Consider the following 17,353-nt stretch of genomic DNA (forward strand, 5'->3'; position numbering starts at 1 on the left):
CCTGATGGAAACGAGCTTATATAGTAATGGGGTTTCATGATGACTTGAGGTCATCAGACTGTTTTTGGAACATGGTATTTGGTTTGTGTTGGTTTATGTAGTCAGATTAGGTTATTATTTTCATTTATTTATTTTTTCGACTGCGGTGATCAAACGATTTTAACACGGCATCTGTTTTTGCTGGTTTAAGGCAGTCTTCCAGCTCTACTCATCTTAACCAGGATGCTCTACAAGTTCAGCTGATCATCTTAACAATCTGATGTCCATCATTGACCAGTTTGGACAACCTCTCAGTCCTCCTCTTGCCCTTGAAACGGATTCTTGAAACTTATTCTGTTTTATTCCAGGTCTCATTATCTTTCTTCACTCCGTTTGCACTTGCACACATGCATTCCACAGTTTGGGATGAGATCATGACACCGATCAACCTCTTGCAAAGTAAAACCTAGCTAATTAGCCTGACTGTCACTCTAGCTGCCACTTGTTTGTGTGTTAGTGTGTGTGCATCTAGGAGAGAAATATTGATGGCATTTACATCAGTGTAATTCAGTTATTGTAATTCAGGGAGACATGTTGCCCCTCGCTGACAAAAGAGTCTGTCTGCTAGACTTTATCATGAACTTCTCCCAGATCTAACCCTTCAGATAAACCCTTGTTAGCTCACTGTAGCTTCATTACTGCTGTAATGAAGTTTCCAAGTGAATAAATGCTGTAGAATCAACCAATATATTATTAAAAGTAATTCAGAACTAAGGAATTCATATTTTATAACATCCTTTGAGAGCCCAGTGGTTTACCCCACCATAACCATTCCTACAAATACCAAAATTAAGATCTCTGTGGGGTTAACATATTTTAATTTGTTATTTATTTGATTACCTCACAAACTGTCTTCAATGTAATGGTTTGTTTTCTTGTCAAATGTATGCATGGCTTTGCATTCAAGGTATACATTTGATCAGTTAATGCATTCCCCTACAATATATTAATGCAAATGTATCCTTTAACATAACTACAGAATTGAAGGAGTAGTTTGTTTCTTTGTTGGAACAGATTTTAAGTCATTTAGCATTACGTCTCTTGTTCACCAATGGATCCTTAGCAGTGAATGGTTGCCGTCAGAAAGAATGTCCAGACAACTGATTAAAAACATGACAATAATCCACAAGTCCATCAATGGATGTCTTGTGAAGAAGGAAGCATTTTATAAGCATTCTTAAACCAACATTTCTGTAGTACAATTCATTGCTGAACTAGAACAAGAAACTGACAGTGCAGAGTCTGAGGTTGCATTTCCCACACAGATTAAACAAACAAAATCTTTCCTTTGGGCTCTCGTGGTTTTAGTGAAAGTACAGGCTAATGGTGAGAACAGACATTCAAAGACTGTAATTAGGCGGTGATTAACGGATTGAATCTCACTGAACCCCATGATGTGAACTCCTACTGTAGCCAGTAACAAGTGGCAAAAGGTCACTGTCTCTCACAGCATATTGTTTAAAAGACATCTTTATCAGTACTGACTGGAGGCTTTATGACGGATGTGTGCTTGCTCTTTCAGACCTCAACAGCCTGATTTGATTTAACTATACATGAAAAAAAAAAAAAAATCAGTATATTTATAATACATGTTTTTTAAAAAAAATTATTGGATGAGTAGGATATTTTTAATGAAATGAATAATTATATACAGCAACACCACATTAAATTGATCAAATGTGACATAAAGACATTTAAAATATTTAAAAAATAGCTATCTTTAACTTTCTATTCACCAAAGAATCCTGAAAAATCCGTTTTCAAAACATATTAAGCAGAACAACTGTTTTTAACATTGATAAGAATAAGCAGTGTTTAATGAGCCCCAAATCAGTTTGTATATATATATATATATATATATATATACCTATTTTAAATTGTAATAATATTTCACAATATTGTGTTTTACAATCATTTTTTTATAAAATAAATATAGCCTTGGTGAACAACACTTTATAAAACATTTTAAAAAATCTTGACAACCCAAAGATTTTTAACGGTAGCATATTTTTATAGATATTATATTAATTTATATATGTAAACAGTTACATAATTTCATCATACTCAATTGTCTGTGTTTGATGACATTGCAGGGCATTGAATGAATTGAACTCCGATAGACATCACCAGCTGACCATGTAGGAAACACTGCATAGGGACCCTGTTAAAAATTATTTGTTGTTTTAATAACACATCATAATTTGCATGTAGTTTACTTTGTTTTTAACTTTTTTAAGTCCAATTTTCTGTTGGGTGAAAAAAGCAAAAACCATTAATTAATGTGGTGTGTCTCTATCTGCTCGCTAGCTCAGTAGTCACTTCCCAGGGTTTCGTCCATTGGCTGTCCTGTTATCAAATCAGCGTCCCAATGTTTAGTGAATTAAAACCATTGCTAGTCTCTGAATTGGTGTTCACAATATATTTATTCAGAATATAGGGAATGGATTTTTATATCTAAATAATGTGTGCTTTAAAGTAAAATAACAGATACTCATGGACTTTCAATGGAATACAGAGGTTTCAGGTGCACTAGCAGAGCTACTATGCTTTTCACACATAACAGTGTCATAGGTGGGTTGAAAATGCTCTTTCACTCCTTCAAAGGTACCTGCAAACAGGCTGTGATGGAGGAGGCCAGTGAATGGGTTGACATGACCTCCTCTGAGTGACAGGTGCAGTCAGTCACCCACTAGAATGCTTGATAGAGTAGTAATGCCGCATGTCATCCCATCATCTCCATCAGGAGCTGCTAACACTTTCACTTTGAATGCAAACAGGTGGCTCATTTACATAATTCATGCTTTTTTCGAAAGATGTGTTTTCATCTTTTTAACATGCTACTTTGAGACACTTTATACATTTGCATCTTCTTTCAAAAAAGTATAAGTAAAAGTATAAGTAATGCATTTTTGAGATTTGATCTCAAGTTTTTTTTTTTTATCTTGAAGTTTTTTTTTTTTTTTTTTTGGTTATGCATACATTTAGGCATGCAAAACAAACATCCAACTAAAACGGCAATGAACTGTGTATGAATTGTTTTTGTGCTATCGTTTTATGAACATTATTAAAGACCAGATAACTTTAAAATGATCATTCTATTAACATTTTTACACAACTTTGAGAGAACCTTGTTAGCCAAATGGCCATATCCTTCTAGATGGGTTTGCAAATTTTTCCTAAAAGTGTAAACCATTTTGGTCGGCAAAAAAACTTCAGCTCCTGTTTTCTTGTATGGTATAAGTCTCTGAGACCCAGAAGGTTTCTTATAGGACATGCAATTACAGTTCAGCCCTCCTTAATGTGTTTTTGCTGTTCTCACAAAAACGCATCAGGAGACTTACCTTAAGCTCCACACCTGAACACTGCTTGAGACACAATATGTCTTTAAGAAAAAAAGTATTTATTCTTTAAGAAATAAAACCATTTTTATTGTGCTCTTTGACATTTCCACCAGACATGAAAGCCCTTTGATCCATTCTTTCCCTCTGACAAGTAGCCCATACATGTGGCTATTTTCAGGCTGCTCTACATTCACCAAGTCATCTTCTTTCAGCTTACTTTCAGTGTCCATGGAAAATCTGGAGTGCTACAGTTTGCAGTATCAGAGATGGCAATCAACTCAACACAGACCCGTTAATGAAATACAGTGCATTAAAGTCAAACATAAATTTTTTTTGGATTTGCACTTGGGCCCTGTTTTTCAAAGAGTGTAATAATCAAATATTTAAAATTTATTTATGCACAAATTAAGGAAAAGATTAGAGAATTCTTTTGGTGGTTTAAAGACCACCATGAATTATACAGACATTTGGATTAAATAATTATTTTGACCCTATTATCGTGCTTTAGTCCAGTCTTGTTAGCATTTATTTAGCTCAGAATAATGTCTAAACATTTTAAACTTGATTGTTTAACGAAACAGAAACCATTTTTATGTTAGGAACAAGATGAGAGTGCATGTTCAGAGCCAGGCTGAATTTCATACAATAAGCAACAAATCAGTTCAACAATCAGTTTGACAATGGCATTTCCATAAAAAAATCTAAGTAAACAATAATAATAATAATAAAATAAAATAAAAAAACAGTTGGATAAATAAAAATTCCATATTTCTTCCATAAATTGCACACAATCCGAATCAAATTTCAAACAATCTACTCATGTTTTGAGATGGTGGTTATGATGGTTTGTGCACCCTAGGGCTTTAATATTTGGTTGACAATTGTTATGTCAGATGTTTGACATCCACTTTGATTCAGATATAATTTAAATGTTGTGTTATTTCACTCCATGAAACAGGATATTGTAATGTGTGGTTTCTCAGTACAGGTCTTACATTTTTTTCCTCAAAATGTAGAGGAAAATTCCATTGTTCCAATCAGTGGAATCTAAATAGTCTATCAGCCTTAATGGCGGTGAGAAAAAGATTATGCTATTAGGACTGCCTAGATCAGCACTTTAGATCTGGCTTAAAAGCCATAGAAAACATAGCTCTGTTGAATCAAACAGTAAAAAAACAAACCCCAGGACTGATTTAGCAAGGTCTTTGGGTTCACAGTGATTTAAAGTAGGCATGTTGTAGCAATATCTTTGACTGAGAAGGAACTATTTCTGGTCTTGCGTTCAAGAATTGGGTTTAAGCTGAACTAAGCTTCATGTACAGTAAAACTGATGTTGGAGAAAAATAGAGTTAACACGTAGTACATGCATTCTCCAGTATGCAGGACTTGTGTTGAATTTGTAGTGTCAGTTTTATCAGTAGCACTGCTTGAAGATCTGTTAATGAAATCCAACAATAGAAAGCCAAAAACAGTTCTACCTGCACAGCTGTGTCTGTATGTAATCACATTGCAGGTGTAAGTCTTAAAGGCTTGAAACATTCATTGCATGTTTGATAATGTAAACTTTACAAAAAAAAAAAAAAAAAAAAAAAGAAGAATGGATAAAGCACTGAGAAGCTTTTGTTTTAAAATCCAGTAGATGTGTGCTTTTGTAGCAAATTCATCAGTTGTCCACTGAAGAGTCACTAAAGAAAAATAAAACACAACGTTGTTTTCAAAGTTGCACAGTCTGTATAAAAATCTAAAGTTGGGGAGAACAGTGTTCGGCAGACATTTTGAGTTGTATGTTTTTCCAAGTACACAACAGTCAATACTGTCACAGGACACGGCCATGCGATAACCAAATATTAATTGTAATAATAAGAAGAATCAATCTTAACAGTAATACTAGTAATCAATGATGGTCATGAAGATGAGAATGATAATATAATAATAGTTTATTGTTATTTCCAATATATAAAAATCAAATGTTGCGTTGAGGTTAATACTGTTAAAAGTTTTCTATTCTTACCACTTGGCATGTACACTCACTGCAAGAACTACAGTACCTTTTATTTTGTTTTCATTCTCAAATAGAATGATTGAAAAGAGCTAGTAATACTTCTAGGCTATTTTTCTAAAAGTGGGTGCTGACTTGTCCCTTAGTCATTGATACTCGCTGGTTTGGTCCAGAGATTTGTGTGGTCTTCTTTAATTGAATGAGCTATAAAAACGGCAATCATGATTTCTGCTGAGCGGAGACTCCTTTCCAGTAGTCCAAAATGTCATGTAGGTCCTCATCTTTGGCAAACTGTACTTTCCTCCTTAATGCATGACCTGCTGCAATGTATTCTTCATCATCCCTGTGACGTTTGCGGTGGAGTTTAAAACGTTCCCACAGATTAAGAGAAGGCCTACAGCTGTACTCAGGGCTTGAATAGCCACTGAGGTTGTGGTAATGTGGTGAGAGCTGTGAATAGGACAGCTCCCGTGGTTTGGAGCACGTCAAAGGCTCCAGAATGGATGACTTCCGGCTTCCTGACACCTCTATCGACTCCTCTATGTGGTGGGGACCAGGGTAGGAGTGCCTGTGTTCGCTGTATTGTCGAATCTGCTCCGCCTCTGCCCTCAGGATTGCAGCAGCTGGAGTGACTGTTATGATACCCGACTCATCGATTGGAGATGCCTTCTCAATATATTTGGACTCTGATCTGTAAGCTCCTTCAGAACGGAAAGAGCGTGGACTGCGCATTGAACCACTTGAGGATGTGCTTGCACGCTTTTGTGGGGCATCCATACTGTGGTGCCTCTGTAGAGGATGATGGTACCCTTCTTTGTACACTGGAGACAGAAAACCAGACTTGCCTGGTGGATGTTCTGATATAAGGACCAACTGCGGCTCCGCTGTGGATACAGCGCCAGATTTTGCAGCCTGGAATGATGTTGAATCGGATTTGAGTGCATCGATGCAGTTGTTGATGATCTGGTTTACTTTGTCCACTTCTTTTGCAATCGTGGATATCTCTGCAACAGATCCCTGACTGGTTTCTGATGGAGGAATGCTGCATTCCCTAATGCTGCGCTCTGGCTGCTCTGATCTCACTTCCATGTAATTCCCTTTTGTAGTCTTTGGTGTCCCAGAGATCTCTTGCATCTTATACTGTTCTGTGTCACTGGCAGTTGGCAAGTATGGCATCCTTTGTACTGTTTCACCAGTGGACAGAATTTGTTTCTGTGACAGCTGTGATATAGTGCCTTGTTCCAATTCAGTTCCATATTTCATCTCGATCAAGTTTCTTTTCATCTTTTCCAGCTTCTTGCTCTTTGGCTCATCTTGTTGTTTGCGCTTTCTCAAGCAATGGAACACTAAACCCAGAACAATCAGCATCCCAAAGAGACAACCTAGGATGATCATAATGTAAAGTGTGGTAGTTGATTCATTTGGCACATGTTCTTGCAATGTCTTTGGTCCTGTAGAGATGGTCAGGCAGGTGTGGTTGAATCTCAGTGAATTACGAATGGATGCCACACAATATGTGTAGTTAGTATGAGATTTAAGGTTCTGTAGCTCAATGTCTTCTCTTTGGCTTTTCAGGTTTTGGATATCAGTGAAGAAGCTGTTATTATACAGGACAAGGATGTACATTTTGCGAAATGGATTTGGAATCTGGATGGTTATTATTGCACTTGTGTGGGTAACTTCTTTTAGTTTCATTACAGGACGTGCATCTGGATCCAGAAAGGTGGGGCTGATGCTTATGGGCTCCACTGGAAATGTTCCTGAGGAACAATCATCCAGTCCGCAAGGGCTAAAATCAGGCAACATTGAGGGAGTGCTACCATCTGAAGATCCATGAAGATATGGCGTCACGTTGTCATCATCGCAGACAGAGGATAGTGCATGGAAAGCATTCCGAAATCTTGGCATCCTGGGGTTCTGACTCAAGAGACTGTAGCCTGAAAAGCCAGCAGGTGTGTCACACACCATCCGCTCACTTGTCCGGTTTGGGAACGCAGCAAGCCAGCGCAGGAATCCCAACAGCTCACATGAGCAACTGAATGGGTTTAAATAGAGCTCACATGTTGTAAGCTTCGATAGACCTCGAAATGTAGCACCATCCAGTTGCTGAATCCTGTTCATGGAGAGGTCAATGTTTTCTATCGCAGGACACTCCCAGAAGGCATTGGCCGAGACGGTCTCGATCAGATTAGCCTGAAGATAGAGGTACTGTAAGCGTCCCAATCCTCTCAGCATCCCCTCAGTCAAGTTCCTTAGCTTGTTAAAGCCGATCTGCAGTACTTGAAGATTGAATTGGGCAGAGAAAGCCCCATCTTCTATATAAGAAATGTCATTCTTAGTCATATTCAGGTATGTGAGATTTCCAAAGCGACTTAAGGAAGAAAAGTGGATGCTTCGAATCTTGTTCTCATTGAGGCGCAGGTCAACAATTGTGCTGTTAATATGCGATGGAATATTTTCATATGGTGGCTGGTTCTGGCTGCAGATTGCCAACCACACAAATCCCTTTTCCCCTTCAATCAGCCAGCAGTCACCTTGAACAACAGGCACCCTCGTCAATGAGAGGAACACTAGAGCCATAGCCCAGCAAAGTAAGGCACTGGTCACCATACCTCCTCCTTGTCCACTGGACCCAGGCAAAATAGACATCTGTGCTTTAGCCATAGCTCCCGCAGGTTTTGTTGTTTACACAGATTATGATGTTTAGCAGTATTCCACTGGCCTTGACTGTAATTGGATGTAACGTTGAAATTACATGGATGATTGTTCAGTTCTGTTAGGAACATCAGCTTGAGAAAACGGATTATTGTTTTCCTTTGTTTACTGTACACTTGGTGTCTTGTCAAACTGAATTGGAAGCTTTATTCATGGCCGGGGTCTTGTTTGTGTGCAATAGCTTTTCAGATAGCAAATCTGAGCATTCCCATGCATAGCTTCCCACAGTGCAAGAAGTGCTTGTGTTTTTTGAGAACCTCATTTCTCATCAGATACCCACCCATGACCAGATTTTCATATTGCACCCTGCAGAAAAAAAAAGAAGAAAGAACATGATTACTGATATTTGAAAATCTAGGTCAAGTCGTAACAATGTTCCCACTGTGAGAGGAACAAGAGTGCAAAATTATATAAATGTGAATGTTTTGCATTATGAAATAACCCCCTTGCCCAAACTTAATGCAATGGAGCATGACAATTAAGTCCAAATGAACACCCACTACTTCCATTGTACTTTAATTTCCAGCTATTAACGCTGATGCCAGAAAATTGTATAGTGGCATTTTTGAGCTATTTTTAAAAAGTCGGTTTTTGTTTAGCTGACGCCATGTTTTTCATGTGTAATCATTATGGTTGCTCACCTACCAAGAGCTAAACTTAGCACAGATCAATCACACAGACACTCTCGCACACTCTCAAAGGCCAATTAATGTCTAACAGCTTAGCTCATCCTGATACCGCAAACACACTCTACTGTATATTGAGAAGTGTTTACTTTTACGTCTATCCACCTTATTAGCTTATGAGACCCTCCACTTGGCTAATTAAGGGAAACCCTTAAAATAGACCGCTTTTTAAATTAAAGCATGACCTAAATCAAACAATTTCTAAAGAAAGAACAACACACAGTAACTGAAGAGTAGATATGGAGAATATATTGCATGTGGCTCTGGCATGTTGTTTGTACTTAAACATTTCAATAATTGATGTCATATGAGATACAAATCCTTCAGGGAGTATTGGAACATTTCTTGCTTTATTAAAGTAGTGAAAAAGCAACATATCATCATCAATTAGATAGTTTCATGATGATGAATTGGATTTTCACTGTTCTTTGATTCTTTGATTGTTTTAGCTGTTTTATACTGAAAAGGCTAACAACTAAGTTATATAATATGAAACATTATATAAACAATACATTACATAAATTAAGGAAATAACATGCATTTGATTGCTTTTTTCTTGACTTGACTTGTTCATTTTTATTAACAAACTTATTTTTTTAATGTTTGGCTTGTAACAGGAGAGAAGACTCATGCATATGCAGTAGTTGTGGAGAAAACTACTAGGAAAAAGTTACCACTAGAACATTTTAAGAAAGGGATGGACATTAGAATCCTGAAAAACAGCTGTGATTATGTAATGGAGAATTAGAGCTTTGGTTTGTGCTGCTCTACAGATTGTGCATTGTATTGCCGGTGCAATCCATGCTGCTTAAACGGGCCAGTCTGATGATGGCAGACATTTTTCTTCCTTTAAATCCTTCTATAATTTCATTGTATCTTTCTGGGCTTCAAATTGACTGGCTTCAAATTCCTGGTGCTCTCTGTAGCCTATGTGTGTGTGTGTGTTTGCAGGCCCATTTCATGTGGATGGGAAATGGGTAATGCTGTCTGGTTGACCTCTGACAGTTTACAAAGTGCTCGTTTCATGTAGACATTAGAAGAAGCAGGCCGGAGTAGAGACGGGGTGAAAAGAGAGTTCTTTAACTTGAATCTTTTATAGCGTTCAAACTGTTGAATATGCGCTCACTTCGCAGTGTGTAAAGAGTGACACACTATAGTACGCTGTGCACCACAAATACAAAGAAATCGCTGTTGCCCTAAGTACCCACTACCAGTGTTTTAAATATCTATGTCTTTGTTTATTTATTGCATATATACTCTCATCTGTGAATAGTGTAATTCTCTCATGCCATGTTTTAGGTATATTAATAATATATTAATGTGTGAACACACTTCTGAAGTCACGTGTGTCTAAACAATATGTCTACAATTTTATTTTTTCTTCTTTATTTAAATGCCATTTGGTTTAGTATTTTGAATAAAATGTAATGACATTCATACATTCGTGAGTGAATTTTTTCGGGGAATAGAAATAAGCATTCAAGGGGACTATTGTACTCTTAAAGATGTCATTTTATTATGCAAGCTGAAAATGGCTTATATGAAATATTTGTTGTGAATGTTTCAGACAGATTTACAGCTGACAAACCATGTTAGTATCACAATAGACCACTTTAACAGTGCAGTCATCATGAGAACATGCCTTTGGCTCAGTCATTTGCCAAAAAAAAAAAAAAAAAACCTTATCCTGCATTTCAAACCATTTATAAACTTCAAAGGAAATGGCTTATTGTATTCGCTTCCATGAACCATCTTCGATACACTAAGAGGCGTTCAAGTCAGACTAACATTCAGTACTGTGTGTCTGTGTTCAATTGTTAAAGAGGAAGGGATCGATCATGTGTGTATGTGTTTGTGTTTGTTTGGACTTGAATAGTTGCTTGTGGCTTAAAATAACACACTCCATTTTTATGATCAATAAACAGCTGTGTGACTCTGTGTCGTTAGGCTAATCCACATGCTCTGGGTCAACATAAGAGAAGCTGTTCCCCATATATTTTCTTTCTCTCTGCTTATATTCTCGTTTTCTCAGCAGAAATCCCAGAAAATGATATTGGATACATAAGTCTTCTAAAACAGACTGTAAACATGTCAAGATGAATCAAAATGACATGAAGGGATTAATGTAATATGACATGCATTTACATGATAACAAATTATGGCATCAGATATAGAATAGATGATTTAGCAAATATAAAGAATTAGTTTATCCTAATTTACATATCAGATATATGTACTGCTTATTCAAATTTTTTGAACAAAAAATGTTTAAAAAATATATCTATTGATTTTATAAAAGTTATAAATTATTAAGTGCAATTTGTGACCTTTTTCTCCAGAGAAAAAGACGAAGCATATAAACAAATATAAATTATACACAAGCACTCAGGATATCATTACTTAAAACAACTTCCTCTGTGGGCTTCCAAATGTTCAAATAAACACTACAGACTGAAGCATAAATGGGCAGTTCCTAATTGTCCTAAAACACACATATAATTCACATCTGCTAAGTTCTTGGAACACCCAGAGGAAAGCCTTTTTGTGTGCCAATCCATCTCTTTCCACATCTGATTAAGGAAACAAGAGAAATCCAAATGTTTCAGTGACTCAGGAAATACTTTTGAAAACAAGACACAGTATAGGGGCCTGCGTGTCTGCCTAAAAAGGGGGGGGGGGGTGGGGGGGATGGGGGTTGAAAGAACAGCATTGTGTAACATTTGTTACAGTTACATTTATTTGTTACATTTACAGTATTGTTCAAAATAATAGCAGTACAATGTGACTAACCAGAATAATCAAGGTTTTTAGTATATTTTTTATTGCTACGTGGCAAACAAGTTACCAGTAGGTTCAGTAGATTGTCAGAAAACAAACAAGACCCAGCATTCATGATATGCACGCTCTTAAGGCTGTGCAATTGGGCAATTAGTTGAAAGGGGTGTGTTCAAAAAAATAGCAGTGTCTACCTTTGACTGTACAAACTCAAAACTATTTTGTACAAAAAAATTTTTTTTTAAAAAATTTAGCAATCCTGTGAATCACTAAACTAATATTTAGTTGTATGACCACAGTTTTTTAAAACTGCTTGACATCTGTGTGGCATGGAGTCAACCAACTTGTGGCACCTCTCAGCTGTTATTCCACTCCATGATTCTTTAACAACATTCCACAATTCATTCACATTTCTTGGTTTTGCTTCAGAAACAGCATTTTTGATATCACCCCACAAGTTCTCAATTGGATTAAGGTCTGGAGATTGGGCTGGCCACTCCATAACATTAATTTTGTTGGTTTGGAACCAAGACTTTGCCCGTTTACTAGTGTGTTTTGGGTCATTGTCTTGTTGAAACAACCATTTCAAGGGCATGTCCACTTCAGCATAGGGCAACATGACCTCTTCAAGTATTTTAACATATGCAAACTGATCCATGATCCCTGGTATGCGATAAATAGGCCCAACACCATAGTAGGAGAAACATGCCCATATCATGATGCTTGCACCTCCATGCTTCACTGTCTTCACTGTGTACTGTGGCTTGAATTCAGAGTTTGGGGGTCGTCTCACAAACTGCCTGTGGCCCTTGGACCCAAAAAGAACAATTTTACTCTCATCAGTCCACAAAATGTTCCTCCATTTCTCTTTAGGCCAGTTGATGTGTTCTTTGGCAAATTGTAACCTCTTCTGCACATGCCTTTTTTTTAACAGAGGGACTTTGCGGGGGATTCTTGAAAATAGATTAGCTTCACACAGACGTCTTCTAACTGTCACAGTACTTACAGGTAACTCCAGACTGTCTTTGATCATCCTGGAGGTGATCATTGGCTGAGCCTTTGCCATTCTGGTTATTCTTCTATCCATTTTGATGGTTGTCTTCCGTTTTCTTCCACGTCTCTCTGGTTTTGCTCTCCATTTTAAGGCATTGGAGATCATTTTAGCTGAACAGCCTATCATTTTTTGCACCTCTTTATAGGTTTTCCCCTCTCTAATCAACTTTTTAATCAAAGTACGCTGTTCTTCTGAACAATGTCTTGAACGACCCATTTTCCTCAGCTTTCAAATGCATGTTCAACAAGTGTTGGCTTCATCCTTAAATAGGGGCCACCTGATTCACACCTGTTTCTTCACAAAATTGATGACTTCAGTGATTGAATGCCACACTGCTATTTTTTTGAACACACCCCTTTCAACTAATTCAACTAATTGCCCAATTGCACAGCCTTAAGAGCGTGCATATCATGAATGCTGGGTTTCATTTGTTTTCTGAGAATCTACTGAACATACTGGTAACTTGTTTGCCACGTAGCAATAAAAAAATATACGAAAAACCTTGATTATTCTGGTTAGTCACATTGTACTGCTATTATTTTGAACAATACTGTATATTATTTACATCAAGCTTTTGAATGGTATAGTATTGTATATTGTTATTGGAACTTCATAATATTTCACTTGATTATACATTAAGTCAGGAATCAGAGTAACTAGTAAAATGTTTACACGTTATGTGAAAACTAGTACAAGTACATAAATAAATAAAAAGAGACTTACTCATGTTTATGATCTCTGCTCAATCACATCACATCTTTTTGGGGTGAATTATGTCTTATTCCTCTCATCGTGAAGCAAACAGTAAAATTAAAAATCTTGAAGAACACTTTGGCTGCATTGTCTTCTGTTGTGTGGCCGTATTCAAGCCGCACACTTCAGTGAAACATTAGAATCTGAATAGAGCGTTCAGCGCGGGGGGCTGGTCGCATTAGAAGATAATGAAGGGAGACGTGAAAAACGGACATCGCATTGTTTTCATATGGATTACTTTATCGCAGAATATTTGTTTAGTTTGTTTAATTTAAAAGTAGACATTTCAGTAGTTTAAAAGTAGTTTAAAGTAGACATGTCAGGCTTTCTATAGATTGAGTATTCACGGAGTTACAGTTCATTTTAATGATGCGTTTCTAAATGAAGATCAGCGCAGACAAAAGCTGCAAACAACACACCTTGTTTGTTATCTTTATTTTATAAGTGCACAAAGTTTTGTTGTTATTATGTCTGTATAAAAAAAATAGACCCTTTACTGATTCGATTAATGTATTTCTCTTATCTTTACGATCAAAACTGAAAGTGTAATTTAAGTTCTTTTAGGGGTTATCAGGAGAAAATGCCTCATAACGCGTATACGCGTTAAAGTTGCTTGGTAACAAGAAGGTGGGAATTAAACACAATAGTAAAAGCACACAAGAAAAGTAAGACCTTTGAGCTAAGATCAGAAACAGTCATTTTAGAATGAATGCTACTTGCTTGTAGTCTAACCCATTTTAAGTTTTATATCATAGAAATATTATGGAAATAAATAGTACTGAAAACTCCCCATTTCCTGTGCTGAAAGATTCTGGGGTAGATTTAAAGCACTTAAGCAATGTATGAGTTGACTGATTTCATGACACATCTTGTTTGCTTTTGGTTGTGTTTGAGACAAAAACACTTTTTCGAAGCAAAAAATAGCATTTCTAATGAAATAAGTTAATAAAAAAAAAGTACCTTAATGCATTTCATAAAAAAATAAAAAAATTTAAGATGCATGCTGAAGATGTCTCTGTTTGAAATGCGTTTTATGCTGCAGATGATATGTAACTACTATGAAATTCCGTCATCATTTGGGTGTAAATGTGTTGTCTTCTGTACGGCATGTGTGGTGTGGTTATGCGCTCATACTAGAAGATTAGTCTGCACATTGGCTCTGAGTAAAAGTGTCAGGTCCTTTCACTGCCAACTTTGAGAAAGCTGCATAAATTTGCACGTCTTTCCACAGCATGGAGCTATTTTGAACTTGGCAGCCACTGATACAGAGTTTATCCTGGAACAAAAACAGAAGCTATGACTTACAAAGTGCAGATTGTGCAAGACCAAAAATCTTCCCTGTTGAGACCACCAAGGATTCCCTCTGCACAGAGAGCCTAAGCCTAGCCATAAAACATTAAAGAGAGTTCACTCAAAACTGAAGCTTCCTTTTTGGATAGGTGTTAAATGCGTGATGTTGTCTTTTGCGGTTCTATGTAGGGTGGATTCTTTCACTTCATGTGAAGTCAAATACTGTGTAAATACTGTTTTTATTCAAATGTAGCATGTACTGCCCTGCAGATTTGTTATGTGAAGCACACTGGATTAAAGCGCCGCTTCATTGTAAATGTGTTTGTGTATCTGTGTGAGAGCGAGGGTGCTTAAGCATATGAAATTAGCCCTGGGAAATTTTGACGCTTAATGACATTCCTTCACACTTCAGAAATCAGTTTCATTGCTTTACAGAGCACAGATCATGAACACAGAAAAAAACTAATACGCATTATTACGTTTCAAAAACAGCACGCTATAAACAGGTAACTAAAGTTGCAAGGCAGGGGAATCTGATTAATAGTTAGGGATGTGTGAAACTGAGTTATAAAATGAAATTTTCATATAATATTTTCTGTTGGTATAGTTTAGATAGGGTTATTATAGTACATATTTAGATAATGTATCAATATATCAATATTTTGCACTAGGTTTTATTTTCAGTTTGGTTTTTAATTTTTGTTTTAGTAATTGTGTGGGCTTTTGTCATTTTTATTAGTTTTCATGTTATCTATTATTTCTATGTGGCTTTAATTTATTTTTTACTTCAGTTTTAGTTATTTTAGTACTTCAGCCTGAACATATGTAATTCAATTAGTTGACAAGGCAGCATTTCTAATTTTCATTAAAGTTTAACATATGATATTTCTATTTATTTTGTTTTACCTTTATTTAAATTACCAAAAACAATATTTAATGGTTTTAGTTTTAGTTTACATTCAAAACTGTTATTTATGCAGTAGCTGTGCAACTTGGGTGTTTTTTGTGGGTGCTATGATGTGTTAAGTGGTTGCTAAGTTGTTCTGTGTGAAAATAAAAGTGGTTGCTATGGTATTCTTGGTGGGTTTTGATTACTGGTAAGTCAAAATGCCAATGTTTTCATTTATACTGTAGATACGGCTTGATTCTTTGTAACAGGAGCACACAACAAGCCACAATATTTTAAGTTATCATCTATGGATTAATCATCTGAATCACTTATTTTTTATCATCATTATTTGGAAGCCTATATATCAATATGTATATGTATATGTATATATGTTGAATTGAAAGAAAACTTTGTATGTCCCTAATAAACATGGCAAACAATATACTTGCACAGAAATATACTTCCTCTATTTCTCTCAACACATTCAATCAGAGTTGAAAGCTTGAACAAAGTGTTTTATAATGTTGAGTGGAGTGTGTTTAGGACGCTGCGTAATACCTGAAATAAAGTTTTCTTGGTGTATGTTGTTATTGCACGCTGATGCTGTTTAGATTCCCCACTGACTCTTTCTCAGCTGGACCAGTGATGGCAGCTCTTTAATTAAAGCAGAATACATTACCTATAATGAGTAAGAAAGTTTGTGTCTGTGTGTGTGTGTTGTCATGGAGGCTCTAAACCACATGTATACAAGTTTACAAGTGTAGATAGAAATTTGCATTTGACCGTTTAAGGATGTCTATATAAGGATCAGGCCTCAGATTACAATCATCATAATGTACTAGTGTTTGAAGAATGTAATCAGTAGGAAACGCTGCAGAGGTACAGAGTTAAATTGAGTAGGGTGGCTTACCGCTCTGTGTTTTGGCAGCGTGAATATATTTACTGAAGAATCTGAATGCTTGCTGTAATTTGGCTCTTGTGTAAATCTCAGCTGTTGTTAGAAGCTCAATGCATCTGCTGTCTGTTAATACTGTGTGTCTATTCTTGCTGTCTGCATTGTCAGACCCAGATGGATTTTCTTCATATTTACTCTGCAGTTTTTAGGGGGAAATCTGTGTAATTCTGCAGAACATTTTTTTAAACACGAAAAGTAATGTCAAACGCAGTTGGTCAGTCTTACTGCTAGCAGAAAACATCAAAGTAACTCAAAGTATTTAATAAAAAACAAGGATTGTCGTGTATGTACTGTTATTACATGCTGAATGCTGATTGTTGGCTCATTAGTTTTTTTTTCACACTTTTTAAAAAAGGGATGTGAATTACAAATAAAACGTTGATAAAATGTGTAAAAGTTGTGAATCACTCAAAAACATTCTTTCTATCTTATTTACATTCTCCACTAGCTTAGACAGATGTGTCTTTTCTAATATGGCATTCTGGGTAGTTGCCAATGTGTGGCAACTTTGGCATGGACGTGCATATAAATATACATATACATGTATGTATACTACAATAAAACTATAAGTCATGTCTGACTTAAATCTAATTGAATTTCCACAACAGCCGCGAACCCACCCATAACAACCTATTGCATGCTAATAATCGCTAGGCAAATTTTGCACAAGCAAGAACCACTCATTTTTTTTTTTTTTCATACAGTCCATTAAAACTTTTAAAGTCTTCCAGCAAGAAATCATTGCAGCATTCACAATTTTTAGCAAGATGGAGGAACATGTATTTTATTTAAGAGCCCTAAAAAGAAAGAAAGAAAGAAAGAAGAAGAAGAAAAGAGTGGTCTTTTATCCTCAGCTC

At 36.3% G+C, this 17,353-nt stretch overlaps 1 protein-coding gene across 1 annotated transcript in view; it reads right to left on the minus strand.

Moving 5' to 3' along the window:
• Positions 1-4,960: 4,960 nt before the first annotated feature.
• Positions 4,961-17,353, minus strand: part of elfn1b (extracellular leucine-rich repeat and fibronectin type III domain containing 1b) — a 67,455-nt gene continuing 55,062 nt past the window's right edge. The window contains exon 3 of the mRNA XM_052586021.1: positions 4,961-8,400. Within this exon, the coding sequence (XP_052441981.1) occupies positions 5,599-8,043 (2,445 nt within the window). The 5' untranslated portion in view covers positions 8,044-8,400 and the 3' untranslated portion in view covers positions 4,961-5,598. The remainder of the gene's footprint in view (positions 8,401-17,353) is intronic.

The sequence above is a fragment of the Carassius gibelio genome, chromosome A1, assembly GCF_023724105.1.
Source record: "Carassius gibelio isolate Cgi1373 ecotype wild population from Czech Republic chromosome A1, carGib1.2-hapl.c, whole genome shotgun sequence".
In the NCBI taxonomy this organism is placed as follows: domain Eukaryota; kingdom Metazoa; phylum Chordata; class Actinopteri; order Cypriniformes; family Cyprinidae; genus Carassius; species Carassius gibelio.